This window comes from Mya arenaria, chromosome 6, assembly GCF_026914265.1.
Source record: "Mya arenaria isolate MELC-2E11 chromosome 6, ASM2691426v1".
Classification (NCBI taxonomy): Eukaryota; Metazoa; Mollusca; class Bivalvia; order Myida; family Myidae; genus Mya; species Mya arenaria.
Window position 1 is genome coordinate 3,019,343 of NC_069127.1, and position 15,580 is coordinate 3,034,922.

A 15,580-nucleotide genomic window follows, 5' to 3' on the forward strand; every position below is an offset into this window, starting at 1 on the left:
CAATCTATCATTTTATAAAGAATTGATTTATATTATATTATTATGTATAACGTGAAGCACGACTATATCAGGCCTTTGTGACCAGTGTAGAGAAATCAGGGTCTAACTGTTCGCTGCCGAGTCAGTAAGAAAGGTTAAAGTGCACAAGCAGTCCCAAAGACCTGTACAATTCTGACAGCGTTCTAAGAGTTAAATGATTTAGTCATTGATTCTAGTCATTTATCATCCGAAGTATTGATTTATATATGTTTTGTGGAGATTCTTGCCCGTTCATGTTGTATTATTAACAGCGGTTTGATGCTAGTCAGATTTTATAGTTATGATTCTTACCATGTCTAGCCAACTGTTTTATAATAGTTGCCATGTACATTTAATTGTAATACAACTTGATAATATTACACAGTCTATATTAAAATAGTTTGTGCAATAATATCATGTTTTATTAATACAAAATGTATGCATTTTGAAAGTTTTGTTTAAAACATTTGCCAAAAATAAATTGTCTAAATGTTATTTGATTCACTTTTTCACTAGGTTATATTTGCAAAGTGTAAAGATGAACTGCTTCCCTGGTGAACATACTGACAATGCTCAAAATTGCTCATTATGTTACCACTGCTGGGAGTCGAACCCAGGTCTTGCCCTTCAAAAGGATGCATTCTACAACTGAAATACATGTACAATGGCTGTTAAGCTAGCAGTTTTAGCTTATTTTAAGGCAGAAAGTTTGAATCTATATAATATCACACTAAATTCTTTTATTAAAAAATAATTCACCTGAAATAGACATGAATATTGGATCATACTGACATTTTAAAACATTAAAAAAAAAATCCCTACCTACCGACCCATCATTTTTTCAGCATGTTACAGGAAACAGACAGTGGTGGGGGGCACGTTAAAGAACCAGGGTATCTCTAACCAGGGTTACATTCTGTCTGTGTACTATGCTCCGAAAACGAATCACACTCTTAACGGAGAACTCGCCGAATGGGCAAGGCCCGAGTGCGAGAATAAATCAACCTACATACACACTATTTAGATGGCGGATCCGTGGTCAAGTGGTTACACACTTCACTGCCAATCCAAATCCAGGGGTCGCAGGTTCGTTTCCTCGCAACGCCACTACAAAACTCATCGTCTTCCAGGAGGGATGTTTAATTGGGGTCCCATGTGACAGTACTATACACAGGTGCACGCTAAAGAACAAGGTTAGCTCTAATCAGAGTTCCATACGTGCACTATGCTCCAAAAACCTAAAATGACAACGGGCCATATTCAGAACAACCACTCTCACTCACACTCAATAAATGAATGCTCCGTAATCACATAACGGTTCAGATATTTTCGAGTGAAGCGTCTATCCGTATTCACATGTGTGAGTGTGACAAAAGTGAGTTTGCGTGAGTTGGACATTTGTGCGTGCTCGGCTAGGCCACTTCAACCGTCCTCGAGGAATATTTTCCTCATTAAATGAGTGTGAGGGTTTAATGTACATGACAAGCAGAAAAGATGAACTATATCAGACATTTGCAATAAATAAGAGAAATCCTCGTTCACAGACAATGTTTAAGAGATCAGGATACTCCACTGGAGTAACGTGGACTTCTATAAAACAAACCCCAGATATTCAAAAGGATGTGCCAATCTCAAATTTTGTGCTGATCTTGAACGCCCAGGAAACAGGGTTGGTGCAATTCTTTAATGACTGCAAATTCTGGCAGCTTTGAGGTTTTATGCCACAGCTTTATTTAAAAAGCGTTGTTGGAGAATTGATTTGTATTTCCTAGCCTACAGTCAGTCGGATTGTAGTTACTGTGTCATCCGTCATGGCATCTCGACATGTGACGCCGTACAATTCCCGAGTAGAAACCCAGAGAAGGTTCAAGGGCCTTGGAGGCATACCAGGCAGTGTTGGCTGTATCGACGTCACTCTTAATTATAATAAAAATAAATACTCCTGTTAAACAATTACTTTATTTACTGCCATGGATGTTTATCAGTTCATATTTTGTGATTATTTATTGTTATTAATATTATTATTATTATTATTATTATTATTATTATTATTATTATAATTATTATTATTATTATTATTATTATTATTATTATTATTATTATTATTATTATTATTATTATCATTATTATCATTATTATTATTGTTGTTGTTGTTGTTGCTGTTGTTGTTGTTGTTGTTGATGATATTATTATCCCACTCTCCAAACATTTCTTTAGTTGTTTTTCACTCAGAGGTGTGAGAAGTGATTCGGTTTTCGCTGGGTTGAATTATACAAGCCACCTTTCTGCCACAAATCTTTTTCATGTCATCATTTAGTTGCTGAGCAGCATACAAAGGGTCATCGACAATGCTGTACTTGGTAGTATTATCTTCAAAAAGACGTATAGTTGATTTTATTTCCCGAACGATATCATTTATGTAGACAAGAAAGAGTAAGGGTATCACAATTGAACCTTGTGGAACTCCGGCAGATATTGAAACCGTATCTGACATAGTACCAGACAAGACAACGGTCTGTTATCTGTCACTGAGATAGTCAGTAAGCCATAATAATAGGGAACCGGAAATACCACTTTCACGAAGCTTGAAAAGAAGTCATTCATGCCATACGCGAACATAGGCTTTCGAGTTGTCAAAGAATACTGCCCTTCTGTACACTCATCTAGAGCGGCATGCTGATTAACAGTGGATTCCTTTGAAACAAAGCCTGACTGAAATGGGGTAAAGAAGTCGTTATGACAGAAGAAGTTGAACATGTATTTATACAAAATTCGTTCTAGTATCTTACTAATAACTCTCAACAGGGATATTGGACGGTAATTACCGAAAACTTGAGGAACTGATTTCTTAAAACTCGCACAGACATGAGCCAGTTTCCACTGTTTAGGTACTTAAAATTATCAGAACGAAGAGAGTAATTAAAAAGATCTCGAAGGGGCTACGAAATTCAAAGATGTTAAAAGAGGTCATGTTGCCTTGCCAGTTTTATAACCTTTATTGAGTCAAGAACATCTTGATGGGAACTATCAAAATCCTGCAGGAATAGGACAACAGAGACAATAGGAAGAGGTAAGTCAGGACCACACTAGTTTGTTGACAAATTTTGAGGGGTGGGTGGGTGGGGTAAAAAATATCATTAAATTTGAAAATTGTTGTGTGAATTTTCCGGAAAGTTTGTATTACGTATGACAACGACAAACAGTTTAAAATACACTTAAACGATGATATAACATTCTATTCTTGTTCGAACAGTTGTGTTCGTCTGTAATTTGTTTGGTATGAAAGCAAATGTTCGAACATTCAGTTTCAAGATCAAGAAAATGTTTGAAAAACTAGGATAACCATTGTTCTAATAAAGGTTATTAACGCAACTGTACCCCAGATGATCAATTTGAAAGAAAAAAAGAAAATTGTCGAAAACTGTCATAAACTCGGTATTCATGTGTACAATGCATTGAAACTTACTTACTGAAGTACTACATAGTTTACAATTTATTTAAGTTTATCAGTTATTTCGTATTTTCCATTAAAAAGGATTACTGGGTATGTCTACCAAGTGAATTAATTCATTATGCATGATTGGCTACTTGGTGTTATTACGTGATATTACTGTTTATATCTCAATTATGTCACCCGATTGTAGTAAGCCGTCGTAGCTCAGTGGGTACGACGCTGGACTGCAATTTTGCAGAAACGGGATTTTACAATTATGATATCAAAGCGTTACACATTCTTTTAAATAATTGTCCTGAGGTTCGTTACAGAAAAAAACTGGTGTACAGTCACTTTAATTTCCCAATATATCTTTATTTATACTTATGTGACATTTCTTTAAATTTCAAACATTTTATTTGCCAACATTTTCTGGTTCAAAGTGAAATGTTCTTTTTAGATCAAGGGGAAGTAACTCATTTCCTCGACAACTAACTATCTATCTACCATGAATGGATCTATCAAAATTGCAAAACTGTAAACGCCCAAAGCGGCCTAATTAGTACTCATTTAATCATCTTAAAAGAACATGTAAGCTAGCTTCTTGAAAATGTTTATAGCCAATTTTCGTAAGAAACTAACTTTCGTGTTTGCATTTATTGCACATTTCTTAAAAACGAACAGCATGTTCATATTCATGTCATGCTGTTTTATTTAATCACTTTCGGTTGAAATTAAATCGAATATGCTAAAAATATTCATATTTATGTGGCATATACAGGGAACTCCTATCTTATTTGCCAAGCGGATTCGCTTCATGCTCATCAGTGTAAATCAAAATTACATAATGCACAAGTCTGCATTTTTTAATAAGGAAAACCTTTCAAGTTAGTGAGCTATCTTGTATTTATAATTATGCTTTTCAAAAACATTTTCAAAAAAATGCAATCGTGATCATAAAATTGCAAAGTATGTTTCTATTGAGAAGAAGTGCATATAATAGAATACTATTAGCAAACAATTTCAAATAATTGTAGATCTCCACCGCCCGTGGTAAACCACGCTTTAAACAGATATGATTTATATATGCAACCTTCAGAATTAATCGTAAAGGCAATATAATTCCTCAAAATTAAGATATTGCTTGTTGATATCATGAGAAAGTGTGTGTTTATATGATGATCTATACTTAAAAGCATGAAATAAGATATACAATAATGTATAATGACATGGTTTTAGTTTGAAGTATTTTGAATAAATGCACAAAGAAAATGCTATGATGTGAAGTGATGGGTCCTCATGGGTAGTATACAGGCATCAGGCTTCGAGTTGTTAGCGTCAGGCTGATGATCATTCGGAAAACGAGGATAGTTCATTATGATGATGTTGTGGCATTTGACGCTAAAATTAAAACTGAGGTCTCCTCCAGTATTTCGTTGCTTTCTGTATTGACTTTTTTATGAAGAGTGTTATTGGTGTCACTTATTGACTGTCAAATTCATCAACAAGAAATGGTGGCAAGTATCTTGAGCGAATACAGGGACTTAATCTCTTTTTTAAACTGTTAAGCGCGTTATATCAATTCATTGTAATATTTCAGTACTTGCACCAGCTGTTGTTTTAGTTAATTTATTGTTGTGTTGGGGAGTTTACCTTGGTGCTAAAATGCATAAGGTACTCTGAATTGTATTCCTCCGTCTGCAGATAGAGTTAGGATCTCTAATCATCGAAGTACTTGGGGTTTACCTGTTAGTTTAATATGATTGTATTGGTTTTATTATAAATTTTCCCCAAATTAATGGATAATTAATGACAAGATATACATTTTACGTTTTTTCGGGATTGTATTTGAACCATGCAATTATGTTTAAAACAGTATCAGAATAAACTCGTATTGGAACCATGCGACCATGTTTAAAACTGTGCCGGAAGAAACTCGTATTGGTACCATGTGACCATGTTTAAAACTGTACCATGATAAACCCGTAAATAAAATCAGACCATGCGTTGATATTATTACTTGAAACATACTAGATCGTATCGACTCTGCAATTGAAATTGCCAGCAGTCAAGACCTCTCGGGCGGCCATGTAGATTACTGACAAAACATGACTGTTGAAAGATAATTCATTGCAACATGCGAATGTAATGGAAGAAGAGTTGTCTCCCCTGCCACACGCATATTTATTAAAAAGAGATTTTTTCAGTCAATTGTCCACTGGTTTTTATAATTTTAAAGTGTAACCGAAGAGTACCGCGGTTGCAGAATATGCATACATGTCGGCTATTTAGGATAGTTTAAAATACGCTTGAAGCATTGCGACTTTGTAATGGAATGAAATGGGTACCACGTTTGATGAGTGAATTAATCCTAATTAAAATGCCGATTAAAGATTTACATTAATTGATAAAATTTCATACTTTACAGTGTCATTACAAACTTCTCTAGTCTTCTTTGTATTGTGGTGTCTGAAAAATTAAACGTGTTTAAATACTTTAATAAGTTTGAACATTGCTTGGAACTGTGTTTTCGCACACCATAAGGCAGTAACCCTTTCTTTGATTTACTGATGGGCGTTGACAAGTGTGCCTTCGAACAAGTTTATGTTTATTTTTTCAGCTTTTGGCCTTGGCCTGGTATTTGCAGTGGATGTATTAACATATACAACACATCTTGTATTACACATCTTTCAATTGAGAGCAAGAGATTGATTGTGCGAAAATAGAACCAAGTGTTATGGTAATTGGTATGAGCCTCAACTTTTATATTATTTGCAATCATTAACAGAAGCAACTATATATATTTTCAAAATAAAAATATAAGTTAAGGTTCTCTAAGTCAAATCGTAAGTATAATTATTGTAAGATTAACCAAAAATACTCGCAGAACGTTCTTAACACTTTGGTTTTTAACGGATGTTACTCGTGTGACTATCGTATTATCGTATGAAATTCATTTCAATCTTAAGGCCTTATTTGTACATGCTGGAACTAATGAGAGGTTATGAGCAGATAAACTAGTTTAAACTCTCAGTAAACTCGTGTTTAAATTTCAAAGTATTTATGCGATCATTTATTGATAAAGCTATTCTGATGCGCGTGTGGTCTGAGTGTGGTGTCTCCCTTCTATTGTCGTGTAGGTCCTTGTTTCTCTAAACAGGGTTAATACTTCGTTACTACTGGGCTTGTCCAGTTTCATTGTACCATTGACATAGTTTCCTACGACAGTCGGACAGCACATTTCAACTCTGAAAGCTACTTTCTAATTCACTTCTTACAAGTCCCCTCCCCGCTTCTAGTGTTCTTGCACTAAAATGCATCCTGCCTAAAATGGAAATCAGAAATGCTTGTTTACAACTGTACAAAAGATTAACATGTATTTCATATAATCGGTTTCAATGAATTGCATTTCATGTAGTATTTGTTATGTTGGTCAGTCATGAAAATGTGAATGAGTATGTATGTATGTTTTAAGGTGTAATTAAGTTAAATATATGCTGAATGTGCTAACTAAATGAAATATACAGTGCTCCTCAAAATACTGTTATCAATCAATTAATCTAAGTAACACTAAGTGTAGCATTACTTCAGAATTGCTACAAGGTATGTGTTTTTAGTATATTAGATTAGGAAAAACCTTTTGAGTGATGACAATTATAATATTCTTAAGAGTAAACTTTTACAGTATTTAACATCACGACTACCCTTTTATCAGCTAAAATATCTGCGTAATTGAGTCTTGATTTCAGAATGCTGATATGGTTTTAATTAATGATCAATGGTGGGAAAAGTGCTAGGTTATGTGCATGCAAACTAATTTAATCCCCCAGGGAAACCTAAAGTGTTTTCATTTACCGTTCCTTGCCGGTACCTCAATATCTATCAATAGACATATGCCTTGTTTTGCATTTGTATTAATCATTTGTCTTCCGTTCTTATTTTGTGGCCGTTAACTCGTACTGTAAATACCTTATTGAACATGTTTGGACTCGTGTGAGGTAATGGTTAAATAAACTACATTACACCCCAGTAGAATCGTTTTCCAGTGATCTCGTGTTTTGCGTGCCAAAGCCGTAATTCCCTCATGGATTGATGAAGTTATTCTGATGTTCGTGTGTGTTTGTGATGTGTGTACGTTCAGTGTCGTTTGGCTCCATGCCTTGTGTCTCTAAACTCTCTAACGTGCCTGTTTGACTATTGGTTGTCTTGGTTAAAACAGTATTTTATTCAAATGATGTTATTTTACCAGTATATTACAAGTAAAAAGGGAAACTGATTGAATGGATAGCTAAGAGCTAAAATTAAGACTTCTCTCCTTAGACTTGTTGTCTTTACCCTGAAATTATCATTGTAATATTGTGACTGTATCTATATTCCTATACATTGCGGGTTTATTGGTAGCGGTGAGATATATGGTTGCAATTTAATTGTTAATTGCAGACAATAATTTATTTTGACTGCAAAATGTACTGAATGCAATATTGATTGCATCTTCAGGCAAAAAAAGACAAACACCTGATATTTGAGTACCCCCTGTATGTCTACAGTTTTTGGCAACCAAACCCTAAAGACAAATTATAATTTATTATTGGCGGACGTTGCATTTGGCTCAAGTGCACTGGTGGTTTTGCTTTGCCTGCGAAAAAATAAATTTGTTTTCTGAGGAAATATTCGGAAAAGTAATCGTTGGTTATTTCTCTCACAAGGTACTGTTATTATAGCTTAGTTATATAAACATTTTGTATATAGTATATACTATCAAAAATCAGTATGTGTGCATAAACTGATCATGGCTAACAATCGGTCAATAGCTTGGAACTTCATTCTGATTTTGGATCATAGCTTTTATTAATGAACATAGTATAAAATTTGTATGATTTATAATATGATCAATTTAGCTATACTTGTAGTATTAAAACATATTTTGTTACTACTGGGCATGTCCCTATAGTTTCATTGTACCATTGACATAGTTTCCTACGACAGTCGAACAGTTGAACGCTTTTTTTAAATTCACTTCTCCCAATCCACTCTGCCGTCACTCCGCTATCATCGGCTTTTCCTAGAAACCATCATTTATATTTATTATTAATGCTTAGTCGGATGATAATGACTATGATGACTATGACCAGTCAACATCAGACTTACCATGGTCTTGTAACAGGCACGAAGATAAAACTACATATTATAGATATATAGATACACACAAATTAGCATACAACTTCACACTATTATCAATTAAATGCATATCAATAAATACTGGGGTCAGCGGTTTGTAACTGTTAGTAAAAGCAATGCCTTTATATTCACGATCAGAGAGGCTTCACTTGCAGGCTATACCGGTAAATAACACAGATGAACTCAATGGTGGTAACCCAGCAGCCGCCGGGCAGACGGATGCTGATCGGATCCGTCCATGGCCACAGGGATTGGGATAGCGGGATATGTGCTTGCTTCTCCGACTGCAAATCATGTGAGTTACTGTAACACCAGGCCTCACTCAGTCATAGCAGTTGGTTAGATAAATACCTATTATTTCCTTGTCTCAGTAAGTACAATCTTTTTCTCAATGGAACCATGATCAGTGGTTTGGCAATCATTTTAACCACAAAGGTTTGATCTGCTTTTGTGCTGGTACTACACTTATCTTTTATCTTAGTTATAGTGCATTTCACATGTCATATTTAGATATCCTGTGAAACGCATGCCCTTAGGAATATAAATTGAAAGTAGCGTGCAGTATACAAATAAATGCAGAATGAAATAAGTGTGTTTTTAAACCATGAATGTCAATGTCCTTGTCGGGATTTCTGTTATATTTGTTATTAGCTGCCTTATTCCTAAACATGCAATTATGATTTGTTCGAATTGTAAACTTTCATTCAGCCCTTGTTTTCTTTCAGTGATGATGACGTACTGCTGCCTGGCGTGCGCAATCTGTGACATCTCGAACCGGGCGGGAGAATGTTTATTTATGCCCTGGTTTGTCCCCTCGGGTTTAATTGCTCTCAGGGCTAGAATAAGGACGCTTGGAGGTATCAGGGTACGTTGAATGTGATAATTAACTGTTATATATTCATTCACACAGGAGAGTGTATGCACATGTCCTTGTTTGTCGCCGGTGGTCGTATGACCCCCATCACACGCACAGGGACGCTTGGAATGTTCAGGTACGTTGATATAATGAGCTGTTATATATAAGTACAGACGAGAGAATGTATGTTCATGATCTGGTTTGTCACCGCTGGTCTTTTTGCTCTCAGAAACCGAACGCAGACGCTTGGAGGTGTTCATGTACGTTGAGTGTGATAAGAAACTATAACATTTCTCTAGAAACAGGATAGTGAATGCGCATGCCCTGATGTGTCCCTGGGGGTCGCATGGACCCATGACTTACGTAGTGACCCTGTGATGCATACAGGTTAGTATTTAAGGGTGTTCTTAAATTGTAATATTTATGTACATGTATATCATTAAAATACAAACATATGTCAGAGGAATAAAACGATTATATACCAAAACTCTTGCTGCGGAGTTTTGTTTTATATAATGTGGGAGATTAGTACAAAAGGAGTAATGCGCGATTGTATCAATACACTGATATATTTTAATAAGGATCAAAAGTATTGGAACGTAGGGTCAACTCATATCGATAAAATAAAATTGACATATCTAATTTGGTTTGCCTGTTTTAATGCATTTTAACATTTCCTGACATCTTTTTTGAGGAATTAATGTTAATGAACGAATTAATCTTCAGTCACTAACGATGACACCTTTTATTAATGATGATCGTCATTGCATCATTATTGTAGACAAACCTGTGACAAAGGCCAGAAAGGACGAATATGTTCACTGGGAATATGTCATATTTACAGGTTATCAAACCACAAAGTGAATATGTATGGTATAAACACAATAACTGCATCAATTGGCACGTAATTTTATTACAAATGATACGTACGTTGATCAATTAAAGTAATATTTCTCGTATCGTCTTTGCCAAAATACACACCTTTAGTTCAAAGACGATGAATAATAACGAGCGTCAGGTAAAATTATAAAGTAACTTTCACACTACGAACAATAAACAATCTCAAAAATAATGCCAGTCAGAAACAATGTTCGATTCTTTAAAAGGTTATTTAAAGTCAATATTTGGGTAGCACAATACATGTGTCTTTAAATTTGTGTGTTGAAGATTTGACATCTTAGTAAATTTTGCAAAGAAAACTTCAACATAATTTATTAAATAAAAGCATTTTCAGTCAAACTTAAAAGTGAGCTTCAAAATAAAGAAATATTTTCAAAATAGTTGACACTATGAAATCATCAATATATCTCAGTGGTGATTGCATCTTTTCGAATTTGAGTTACCAGGAAGTGAATTTAAGTTTCTTTTGTCAAATATGGTATATGCTATTCGGATAAGGATTCAACATGGAGCCATAATACATTGTTAAATGGTTAGTCTTGAATATTCTGATACAAAAACATATTTGTATAGCCAAAATCTTTTCTTTTGAACGTAAACGGAATTTTAACAGTTGCTCAACTCCGTACTACACCAAACAGTGCAATCAAGAATGTATGTTTAACCTTTGCAAACTATTGAAACGTTTTAATTTCTGGCCTTCCCAACGCAATTATCAAAGATCCTTGATATGATACCAACTAATCAGAATGAACATCCCTTACAAATATCAATCTGTATAAAGACAAATGATATGAATGGCATTTAATGGTAATATATACGCCTTAAAAAATCGAGCAGACATCACGGAAGCCAATCATGCGGCAATCATTAAAACATAATTAACTCATGTGATTATAACTTCCCAATAAATACCCCTTTTGAAATTCAAATCTTATCATGTAAAACTCTACTGACTCGAAAGTCATGTCGCCAGTAAATCGGGTTTAACTTAAAGAAGTTATCATCCAAAGGTAGTTTACAAAAACATTACGTAGTGTTTGACAGCCTTTATAATTAATAACAATATATATGAAAACTATTCAGAAAACAAAGGGCAACTTTGTATTAGTACAAAAATACATGAAACCCACTAGAAAGCAACATGCAACCTTTGTATCAAACTATATTATACCTCAATACTACCAAGAACGCATAGAGCAATCTATGTATAAACATACGTAATATCTAAAAAACTATCAAGAAAGCATAGGGCAACCTATGTGTTTACATACGTTATATCTAAAAACTATCAAGAAAACATAGAGCAACCTTTGTTTTAACATACGTTATATCTTAAAACTATCAAGAAAGCATTGAGCAACCTGTGTATTTACCTACGTTATATCTAAAAACTATAAAGAAAGCATAGAGCAACCTTTGTATTAACATACGTTATATCTAAAAACTATCAAGAGAGCATTGAGCAACCTGTGTACAATATTTAAATTAACATACAAAACAGCTAGAAACTATCCAGAACCAACGTGCAATCTTCTTCTAGTGTCCCATGCGTTTCGTTAGATATTTGTAATAAGCATCGTGCTCTATGTGTAAGAGCATTAATATATGTCGATCGCATCCACACCCGAGGTGCATTTGTTTTCTTGTTCCCATGTACTAAATGTTATTCGAGTCTGTTTCAGGGTTCCATCTCCGGTGACTGCATGGCAATAAAAGTTATCCCCGTCTGTTTCAGGGTTCCATCTGCGGCGACTGCATGGCAATAAATGTTATTTCCGTTTGTTTCAGGATTCCATTTGTGGCAACTGCCTGGCAAAACATGTTATGCCCGTCTGTTTTAAGGCTTCATCTGCACTGACTGCATTGTACTAAATGTTATTCCCGTCTATTTTAGGGATTAGTCTGCGGTGACTGCATTGCCAATAATGTTATGCCCGTCTGTTTCAGGGTTCCATCTGCCTTGACTGCATCGCACTAAATGTTATACCCGACTGTTTCAGGGTTCCATCTGCGGTGACTGCATTGCACTAAATGTTATGTCAGTCTGTTTTAGGGCTTCATCTGCGGTGACTGCATTGCAAATAATGTTATTTCCGTCTGTTTTAGGGCTTCATCTGCGGTGACTGCATTGCAAATAATGTTATTTCCGTCTGTTAAAGGGCTTCATCTGCGGTGAATGCATGGTAATAAACGTTATTCCCGTCTGTTGCAGGGTTTCATTTGCGGCGACTGCATTGCACTAAATGTTATGTCCGTCTGTTTAAGGGCTTCATCTGCGGTGACTGCATTGCAAAAAAAATAATTTCCGTCTGTTTAAGGGCTTCATCTGCGGTGACTGCATTGCAAATAATGTTATTTCCGTCTGTTTTAGGGCTTCATCTGCGGTGACTGCATTGCAAATAATGTTATTTCCGTTTGTTTCAGGATTCCATTTGTGGCAACTGCCTGGCAAAACATGTTATGCCCGTCTGTTTTAAGGCTTCATCTGCGCTGACTGCATTGTACTAAATGTTATTCCCGTCTATTTTAGGGATTAGTCTGCGGTGACTGCATTGCCAATAATGTTATGCCCGTCTGTTTCAGGGTTCCATCTGCCTTGACTGCATCGCACTAAATGTTATACCCGACTGTTTCAGGGTTCCATCTGCTGTGACTGCATTGCACTAAATGTTATGTCAGTCTGTTTTAGGGCTTCATCTGCGGTGACTGCATTGCAAATAATGTTATTTCCGTCTGTTTAAGGGCTTCATCTGCGTTGACTATATTGCAAATAATGTTATTTCCGTCTGTTAAAGGGCTTCATCTGCGGTGAATGCATGGTAATAAACGTTATTCCCGTCTGTTGCAGGGTTTCATTTGCGGCGACTGCATTGCACTAAATGTTATTTCCGTCTGTTTAAGGGCTTCATCTGCGGTGACTGCATTGCAAATAATGTTATTTCCGTCTGTTTAAGGGCTTCATCTGCGGTGACTGCATTGTAAATAATGCTATTTCCGTCTGTTTTAAGCTTCATCTGCGGTGACTGCATTGCACTAAATGTTATTCCCGTCTGTTTAAAGGGCTTCATCTGCGGTGACTGCATTGCAAAATAATGTTATTTCCGTCTGTTTAAGGGCTTTGATCTGCGGTGACTGCATTGCAAATAATGTTATTTCCGTCTGTTTAAGGGCTTCATCTGCGGTGACTGCATTGCAAATAATGTTATTTCCGTCTTTTTTTAAGCTTCATCTGCGGTGTCTGCATTGCACTAAATGTTATTCCGTCTGTTTTAGGGCTTCATCTGCGGTGACTGCATTGCAAATAACGCTATTACCGTCTGTTTATGGGCTTCATCTGCGGTGACTGCATTTCACTAAACGTTAATCCCGACTGTTTTAGGGTTCCATCTGCGGGGACTGCATTGCACTAAATGTTATTCCCGACTGTTTCAGGGCTCCATCTTAGGCGACTGAATTGCAAAAAATGTTATGCCTCGTCTTTTTCAGGGTTCCATCTGCGTTGACTTTAAGGCAATAAATAGTATTTCCGACTGTTTAAGGGCTCTATCTGAGATGACTGAATGGCAATAAATGTTATGCCCGTCTGTTTCAGGGATCCATCTGCGGTGACTGCATGACAATAATTGTAATGCCTGTTTGTTACAGGGCTCCATCTGCGCCGACTGCACGGCAATACATTTTAAGCCAGTCTATTTAGCGTTCCATCTGCGGTGACTGCATGGCGATAAATCTTCTTTCCATTTGTTTTAGGGTTCTATCTGCGGCGACTGCATGGCGAAAAATGCTTTGCCCGTCTATTTCAGGGTTCCATCTGCGGCGACTGCATGACAAACAAAGTTATGCTCGTTTATCTCAGAGTTCTATCTACGGTGACTGCATGGCAATAAACGCTATGCCCAAATATTTCAGGGTTCCATCTGCGGTGATTGCATGGCAATATATGTTATTTCCGTTTGTTTCAGGGTTCAATCTGCGGCGACTGCAAGACACTAAATTTTATCCCCCCCCTGATTCAGGGTTCCATCTGGCTAGAATGAATGGCAATAAATGTTTAGCCCTTCTGTTGCGGGGTTCCATCTGCGGTGACAGCATGGCATCAGAACTGTCATGCCCGTATATTTTAGGGTTCCATCTGAAGCGTATGCATGGCAAAACTATTAAGCCCGTCTATTTAAGCGCTTCAACTGCAGTGACTCCATAGCAATATATGTTATGCTCCGTCTTTTTTCAGGGTTCCTCCTGCATGACAATGCATAATATTTCCGTCTTTTACAGGGCTCCATCTGCGTTGACTGCATGGCAATAAATGATATGTTCGTCTTTTTCAGGGTTCCATCTGCGGTGATTGCATGTCAATAAATGTAATGCCCGTCTGTTACAGGGTTCCCTCTGCGGCGACTGCATGGCAATGAATGATATTCCGTATGTTTCAGGATTCAATTTGCGGCGACTGCATGGCACTAAATGTAATTTCGTATATCACAGGGCTCCATCTGCGGCGACTTCATGGCAATAAATGTTATTTACGTATGTAACAGGGTTCCATCTGCGGCGACTGCATGGCAATAAATGTTATTTCCGTATGTTACAGGGTTCCATCTGCGGCGATTGCATGGCAAAACATGTAATACCCGTCTGTTTCAGGGATCCATCTGCGGCGTCTGCATGACAATACATGTTATGACAGTATGTTACAGGGTTCCATCAGTGGCGACTGCATTATAATTATTATTTTACCCGTCTGTTTCAAGAATCCATCTGCAATGTAATACATTAAATGCCCATCTGTTAAAGGGCTCTATATGCGGAGATTTAATGGTAATTAATGTTAATTCCGTCTGTTTCAGGGTTCCATCTGCGGCGACAACATGGCAATACATTGTAAACCCGTCAATTGTAACGGTTTAATTTGCGGCAACTGCATGTCAATACATTTTATGAACGTCTGTTACAGGGTTCCATTTCCGGCGACTGTTAGGCAATACATTGTAAACCCGTCAATTGTAACGGTTTAATTTGCGGCGACTGCATGACAATACATGTTATGCCCGTCTGTTTCATGGCTCCATCTGCGGCGACTGCATGGCAATGAATAATATTTCTGTATGTTTCAGGATTCAATCTACAGTGACAGCATGGCAATAAATGTTAAGCCCCGCTTTTTCAGGGGTCCTCCTGCGGCGACTGCATGA

General features: G+C 36.6%; 1 protein-coding gene across 1 annotated transcript; it reads left to right on the top strand.

The window, feature by feature from the left end:
* Window positions 1-8,052: 8,052 nt before the first annotated feature.
* On the top strand, window positions 8,053-15,580 carry LOC128236860 (placenta-specific gene 8 protein-like). Its single transcript, XM_052951984.1, has 5 exons — window positions 8,053-8,157; window positions 8,768-8,924; window positions 9,355-9,494; window positions 14,874-14,915; window positions 15,503-15,580. Exons 2-5 carry the CDS (start codon window positions 8,807-8,809, stop codon window positions 15,578-15,580), a joined length of 378 nt encoding a protein of 125 aa, XP_052807944.1. The 5' UTR covers window positions 8,053-8,157; window positions 8,768-8,806.